The 8,203-nt window shown below is 40.7% G+C and overlaps 1 protein-coding gene across 1 annotated transcript in view; it reads right to left on the bottom strand.

Moving 5' to 3' along the window:
• The window catches only part of Sel1l (SEL1L ERAD E3 ligase adaptor subunit), a 34,983-nt gene extending 28,900 nt beyond the window's left edge, over positions 1-6,083 (bottom strand). The window contains exons 1-2 of the mRNA XM_023703812.1: positions 5,895-6,083; positions 309-346 (exon numbers count right to left, since the gene is read on the bottom strand). Of these exons, the coding sequence (XP_023559580.1) occupies positions 309-346; positions 5,895-5,958 (102 nt within the window). The 5' untranslated portion in view covers positions 5,959-6,083. The remainder of the gene's footprint in view (positions 1-308; positions 347-5,894) is intronic.
• Between the last annotated feature and the right edge of the window lie 2,120 nt (positions 6,084-8,203).

The following is an 8,203-nucleotide window of genomic DNA, read 5'->3' as shown; positions in this document are numbered from 1 at the left end:
GGCCTCGTAGTGATCCGCCTATTTACAGCCTCCCAGGAACTGGGCTTACAGGCGTGTACCACCACACCCAGTCTCAACTGACCTCTCAGGGGCTATCTCAGGGGTCAGCACAGCAGGCCCGGGGATCGAATCCCTGACCCCTGCGCCTGCTTGAAGGTGCTTTAATCCACTGAGCTATTTGGCCAGCCCTCTCTGTTTAAAATTTCTATCACTCAATAGATGCAGATTTCATATCCCTTCTAAGGTACATTATTTCCTCCTTTTAAACTGGGCAGCAAATACCTGCCATTGCAAATTTTAATACATACCTTGGAATCTAAGGACTCATCCTGGTTGCCTTCTTCATCTGCAAAGAAATTTTAAGATAGTTCAGTCATCTCTTTGTTGGGAAATTACACTTTTTTTTTTTTTTTTGGTGGAACCAGGGATTGAACTCAGGCCCTTTATTCTACTGAGCTGTCTCCCCGGCCCCTGGAAATTACAAATGTTATTAAGATAAAGCATCTAATAGGCACAACAATAAGGAAGACACTAAGCTTAGGATGACAACTGCTTGTATTCAGCCACTACTCCCAAAAGATTAAGGGGAAAAAAATGGGTTCAGGTGGTAGATTTTCTCCAAGTAGGAAGACGAATTACCTCCACCCTCTGACAAAGACATTTGGATTCCAGCAAGTTTTCTGTATTTACTTAGTCTATTACTGACAATGAGTTACTGAGGTCATAAAAACATACCTTTAATTTCATATTTCTGCTTTTATCTTTCCTGTTCCTTTGGTCAGGATCTAGAGTTAACATTAGTTTACCTTATTGTTAATTAGCATTTTGCTAATTAAAACATAATATAATGTAATAACTATTACTATATGTCAGCAGACTTACCTGGCAAATATACTTAGGATTTGTGATAACCAGATACAGGTAAAAAGTAGCATCATACTGTTTTCACTCATAGAGAATCTATTATAAGAGATCAACAGTCCATGTGAAATGGTGATCCAGCCATTAATTACACTTATCTTCCAAATTCATACAGGTTGGTTTGGTTTTGTTGGGTTACATAATTTTCTTTTATTATTCTGTCTATGTTTTCTGGCTATTAGAGCTATTCTGATTGTTTATTATTCTTTTATCTGCTCTTGAATAAATATAACCAACTCAATGTTCAATCACAAATGTTTGATCTTTGTGTTCACTGCCAGTTCAAAAAAAAAGCCAAACAATGAGATTATCTGTAAGATTATCTCTGTTTCCGTCTTGCTCTTAAAATTACCTGACTTTATACAGAAGCAAGTGTCAATTCTGTTTGCTCTGTCAGCTCTATGAGAAATTAACCAGTAAAAAGAAGGCTGGATGGCCCCTGGATTTTCACTGGAAAATGTAGCACTGTCTTACTTCACACAAAAACAGTCTTATTCTAAATATGATCTAGAACTTGTAGCTTGTTACAATAAAAACTTGTTTTGGAAGTTGTTATCAAAGTATGAAACTAAGAAGTACAATCAACTCATGCACAAAATATACTCTTATTTCACAAAATTTGTTTGAGTAACAGAACAGGTTCTCAGTGAAGTTTTGCCATATATGAAGATGGTATTAATTTAAAGAACATTTAAATTAAAGCCATTGCTCACATTCACCCACATTTAGACTACCTTCCAAGTGTGCTTTATTTTTGTTAGAAGAAGAACAATTCATGTATTGGCCCCAGAATGTCCACAATGTTTAGGCAGTGTTATCAAGAACATTCAACATGTCCACTAACTTCTTCGCAAATATGACCCAAAGCCCAAGTTCTAATAGATGGTTGAAGTCCCATTCTCAGCAAATTTTGGACAAAGGAAAAAAATTAATCTGTTATGCAGCAAAGTCATTTGTATATAGTTAATTAATACCAATTTTCAATTAGTTAATATAGCATGAGCAGATTTTAAGAGTACAGATGCATGTGATGTGTCCCTGAACTCTGAACTTCAGGGTAGCTGAGACTCCAGTCACTCATCACTAAATCTAGCTACACCTGAAGGAAAGTAATACAGATAACAAATAAATTTAAAGACATACATGTCTGAAACAGTAAAAGTCGTAAAGCATAGGACAAGTAAAATGTATTTTTGAATTCTAGGAAGCATGATTTGTGACATCAGGGTTATTTCATGCGAATTGCATCATGCTTTGTCTAACAAACTAGGAATATGTACTAAGATTACTGGTAAACAAGCATTCTTTTTCATTTTTCAGTTACTAAAGTGGGAAAACCTACTCCAGATGGCAGTCGTAAAGCATAAACTTTTCTTCTCTTTCGGACTGATATCCACATTCATGTAACACTTTTTACCTAGGGGTGCTTATGACCAAACCACTTCTGACATGTAGCATTTTGGTAAAGATCAGAGACACTGAAGTTATGCATAAGAGAAGTAAATAGTAGTGCTCTCACTAAAACAAAGGCATCAGGCAACAAGGATTCAAAGGGATTCAACAGTAACAGATTTCTCACTCATTGGTAGCACATCTAAAATAAAATTATCCACACTACTTTATTAACTGTACAGTTTCCTTTGAAAAAGATCAATTTTCATTTGTACTACATCAAGTGACAAGACCACAAAATACTAGGTAGGGATCTTTTTTCAAGGACAAATAGTTCTGACGAATTCATTTTACCACAAGTCACAACAGACGGATCAATTTTCAAACACACAAAAGTCTATAAAGAAATTGATGCAGGGCTGGTGAGAGGCTCAGTGGTCTAAAGCACCTACTTAGAACAAGCTTAGCAAAGCACAGGGACCGCGGTTCAATCCCCAGCACCACATGCCAGCCAGCCCCGCCCCCTGGTGGGCTGAGCTGGCCACACACACACACACACACACACACAAATAAATAAATTAATTTAAAAAAAAATTGATGCAAAGGGCCTGGATGTCTTGCCCTGGGCACTGCCGTTCTGTTTGGGATCTACACAGATCCTACTACAATAGTTCCGATTCTAAGTTACTCCAAATCTGCTCTGCCTGCAGAGCAGAGTTTGTGACCTGGCTTCACCACAGACCAAACTGAACACTTGTGGTTCAACACTGAAAGCTTGCTCAGTTCTCATTTTCTCAGTCTATGAAAAAAGGAATAAGCCCATCTGTCCTCTTGGTTCACAATGAGGTAAGTGACAACTACACCAGTGAAGTCACATATTTCCTGCAGTCTAAAAACTACTCTCCGAATTTATGTTATTTGTATAACTACTACCTGAAATACTCGGCAGTGGGTCTTACTAAAAATACTAGAATACTGTGTGGCACAAAGGAAAAAAAGGAAACCATTTGCTTCTTTCTGCCCCAAACAATACAGCAATTATTATTTTCATTCTGCTGTATCAACGTGAACCCAGGGTTCCTACAGGCTTAGTGCGTGCTCTAGCCCTGAGTCATGCCCTTAGTCCCAAGAAAGCAGATTTTTTTTAAGTGAGAAAAATTAGTTCCTCTTCATTAAGAAAATGAAAGAGAAATATCTTTTTAATCTCCCTGACGTTTACTAACAGGGAAGAAGATATTTCTAATGTAACCTAGTTTTTGCAAGTCTCTAAAACAGGATACTAGATAACAGCTACTCAGAGCAACGGGATGAGTATCTTCTTTGTTGGCTAAGCATATTCTACCTGGTTATAAACAAAACTTGCCTTGGGTAATCACTAACGTTGACACACAAAATTAGCACAAAAAATTTGACTTTTATATAGGAGCAAAGCTTAAAATTTTTCACATGGGGCAGGAATCCTGTGTAAATGAGCACTTTACTGAATGAAAAACCCAACTGAAAAATGTAAGCACTTAATTTGTAGAACTTTATATCATGTGTGAATTTCAGGTGATGTTGGCACAGTTGTCAGAGGCCTACATCTGACAACTCTACATCCCCAACCCCTGGATACCAAATCTGACGTCAAAGTTTCTTCTATAAAATGGAGTAGTTTACATGTAACCTAATTACTTATAACACCTAATACAGTGTTATACCATGTAAGTGGTTTTCATATTGTAGTGCTCAGGAAACAACAAGAAAAAACCTCTACACATAATCAGCGCAAACACAATTTTTTCCTCTGAGTATTTTCCATCTTCGGTTGGTTGAAACCACTTATGTGACTTGGAAGATAGGGAAAACCAATGGGCCTTCATCACCTCTCAGCCCGTGGGTCTACCTTTTAATTTTGGCTAAGTTTTTGCACTTCTTAGGTTTTGCACTTCTTAGGGAAATACTTTGGGATACTTTCTACTATGATAGAAATCAGAATAGATATTTCCTGAACATAGTCCTCTTCTTATATCAACACACCAACAAGGCTTAACACTTCGGTATGAATAGCTGTGTATTATAACATCCTGATAATCCTGACTACAGCTCTTGAAGGATCATCTCCTTACATGGAGCTCTAAGTTCATAAAATCATCAAAGGAAGATGTAGGAAAGTTTATACTTTGTTAAAAAAACTTCCACAACTGAATTCTGATGAAATGTGCATCATGTTTTTAGTTTTCAAACCTTAGTAAGAAGACCCACCTTCAGGATTTGTTCATATACAGATATGTGACCTACTCTGGACCTAAAAAAGTTTTTAACAAACTCTGAAGAAGAATTCCGCTGCAGTGGTTCATGATTCATCAGACACATTACCCACTAAGTTCGACAGCTTCACGGCATACTTCTTCTGATCAAACAACTTTTAGAAGAGCTGCAAGATGGTCTCTAAAGATTTGGTCATCAACATAAACTATCATTACAATGCAAATGGAATGGATCTTATTGTGATGTTAGCAGAATTAGCATATGCTTCTTGCTTTTGAAATGGTATCTCAAACCACATGGAACAGAAATTTGGTTCAGACTTCTTAATTTAGAAGCAGGATGACGTTATGGCATTGATTTACAACTAGGACAGATAATTTGGGAATTCAAATAACCATCTGGGAAATTCTCTGTTGAAAAAAAGTGACATTTATACTCTGCCTTGTTCCCCCAAATTGAAAGCTACAGAACAGCTGTCTTGTTAACAAAAGCTGATTAAAATTTCAAAGCTTTCCTGTATTGTTTATTGACTCCTAGAAATACTAAGTTTTTAAATTAACACTTGGAATAGAAGTTTTCTAATGTAAGCAAATCGAAACATTAAAAAAAAATTTAGAACCAAAGTATAAACCAGCTAATTGGAAAATCACTTTAAAAGCATACGAATTTTTGCATTTACATAAAAAGGCGAACATCTGTTATTTAATTTGTAAGAATGAAGTCTCTCAAAAGTCATAAAACCACTGTCAATAAAACAGGGGCAGGTCGGAAACACTGTGACAGAGGTCACCGTTCTTTGAACACGTTTTTAAAAGGGAGACGTCTTCGTTTCTAAACAATTAGACCAAGGAGCGGCTTGGGTGTTGAGCAAACCCATGGCGCCACTTTGCACATCTTAGTTTATGGGCCCTGCTCTGCCTGAAGTGACAGCTCCCGGCGGGTCGATTACAAGCCGCAGACCCGGCGCTCCACAGCGGCAGCAGCGCACGGGCTGCGCGATGGTCGAGGGAGCGGCAGCAGGCTTCAAAGGTCGAGCGGGTCTGAGCCGGCCGCCGGGGTCAAGCCCTGGGAGTCCATTCCTCGCCCGCGAGCAGTCGCGTAAAGTTTGTTACGTGGGAGAGGCGCGGGCTGGGTGGCCGCCCCTTCTCGCCCTCGCGCTCCCCACACAGCCCCACTGACCCAAGGCAGCCGAAGCCCAAGGAAAGCGCAAGTGACAGGCCAGGGCGAGGCGGGACCGGCGAGCGCAGCCCCGAGCCCGGGTCGCCCCCTCCGCAGACGCAGGCCGGGGGGCGACGGCTCAGGGCCCTCGGCCCGCGGGGGCGGATACTGACCAGAGGACGCCGAGCCCAGCAGCACCGCACACAGCAGCAGCGTCAGCCCGACCCGGACCTGCATCCTGTTCTTGCGGCCCACTGCCACCCGCTGGAGGTGCCGGCCACCTTTGATTCTGCCACCACCAACTCTGCCGCCGCCGCCGCCGCCTTACCGCTGCTCTTCCTGCTCCAGTTTCCCCTCTCCGCCCCTTCCCAGGCCTCACCGATCCAGACATCAGCCAATCCGCCCCCGTCGCTGTGGCTACTCGCCCAATCGTTGTGGTTGTCCCGCCCACTCTCCCAAAACCCACCCCCTGTTATCTATTGACCAATCATCGTGCGAAGTTCTCACACCAGCTTTTCCGGTTGGACTACTGCCTTACAGACATGGCCCCTGATAATTGGTAGCGCCTGAATCGGAGCTTGAGTCAAGGGCTGGGAGAAAGGAGGCTCATTCAGAACTACAATGCCCACAATGCACTTCCCACAATTCACTGTGTGTTTGCTCTTGGGAATCGTAGTCTATTGTGGAGCAAGCGTTAGCGCTGTGGATGGCTGTGCTAGTGAAGAAAATGTAACCAACACCTGGGCTACAAGTGAAGATTGTGGATTCCCAGGCCTTTTTGTTTTGGTTTTGAGACAAAAATAAATATGGAAAAACAAATGTTATAAGGTTAAGAATGAGTAATGTGTTCAGCATCTTTTCCTAATTGTTCTATTCAGAAAATTTGAATTGAGTATAGTGATGTGAGCACTGAAAAAAATACAAGATAGCCTTTAATTTTTCAGTATTTTCACTGTATATATTTCACAAATATGTCACTGTATATATTTCACAGAATTTTCACAAGTATATTTAAATCTTATAATATTTAGATATTTTAAAATAACTTCCATGAAACAGTACCATGCTATACAAAAGCCAGACTGCAACCAACTACCTGTCCTTTGTTCCCCATCAAAGACAAAACGAAATAAATTGCACCCAGTTTAGATGACCTCACCCCTAGTATCCATTTTTTATTAAGGTATCAGATAATAATCACGTGGAAAACGTGGCAACAGCTTCTGGAAAAATCCTTTCAAACACTTGTCCTTATAACTCTTACTTTGTCAATTGCTCTATTGTCTTCTTCCTTGACCAGAATTGAAAGGCTAGGTGTGTATCTGTAGAGGCACGGGTGACAGCGATGACATTGGAAAAACAGAGATGCTTTCTGTGATAAGCCCCAGGTCATGCATATACCAGCCGGGCAGCATGGCAATGACTTGTTTGTCACACTGCATCACCCTGCTTCCCTGCTGCACACCCACAGTCAGCTGTTAGCCCTGGACTCCAGTGAGGCCTCCTTCATGGAGGCCTTTGGAAAGGCCTACCCTGCCCTGTGACTTTATGTTTTGACACTGTTGAGCATTTGTCTTCCATTTTCTGTGTGAGAGTGTCGGGTTTTTTTTGTTTTTGTTTTTGTTTTTGTTTTTTTTTTTTTTAAATCAGGAATAGGGCAAAAACCTGACTGCTGTTTTTCATTCACATAACAGAGGATGAAAGGAAAGATTCTATTTTATGAAAAAGTTCTCTTTCCCTCTGCATCCACCTTAGCTCTTGTCTCCATTTGTGCCTCTAACAGTGTTTCCTCAGAGTTCCTCTGATTTTAAATTATGGAGTAAAATTTGGTTTATTTTCCTTCCTTTTACCTTTCCTTTTATTTTATTTTAGGGAAGGGTCTACAGGGTGTTCAGGGGCTCATTACTAGATCGGACATGTAGTGATCCACTTGTTTACAGCCTCCTAAGTGAAGTGCTGGGATTACAGGGGTGCACCACCACGCCCAGTCTCAATTGCCGACTCAGCATGGGGGGGGCAGTATGGCAGGCCCAGGGATCGAACCCCTGGCCCCTGCTCCTGCTTGCAGGCACTTTAATCCGCTGTGGTATTGGGCTGGCCCTAAAGTTTGTTTTTTTAGTATTGGGATCGAATTCAGGACCTGACACTTGTCAGGTAGGCACTTATGCCACTGAGCTATCTCCCAGCCCCTCCTTTTAAATCTTATTGATCATCATCATTTTAAACCATGTAATTATTTTTAAAATTTTTCTTATATTATTTACCTTTCTTTCCTCCTATTGCCCTCATTTTTCCTTCACTGACCCGGATGATGCACCTGAGTTCTGCTAGTTGTATTCACTGACACTGTCCTCCTTGCACTCTAACCTGAGTCACACTCCATGGTCATACCAATTTTCCTTGAACACTCCTTTAGAATACTTATTTTTTTATTAATTTTATTTATTTATTTATTTATGTGTGTGTGTGGCCAGCTCAGCCC

Source organism: Octodon degus, unplaced genomic scaffold, assembly GCF_000260255.1.
Source record: "Octodon degus isolate 3935 unplaced genomic scaffold, OctDeg1.0 scaffold00007, whole genome shotgun sequence".
NCBI lineage: Eukaryota > Metazoa > Chordata > Mammalia > Rodentia > Octodontidae > Octodon > Octodon degus.
Note: the sequence above shows the minus strand (reverse complement) of the source record. Positions and strands in the feature narration are given on the sequence as shown.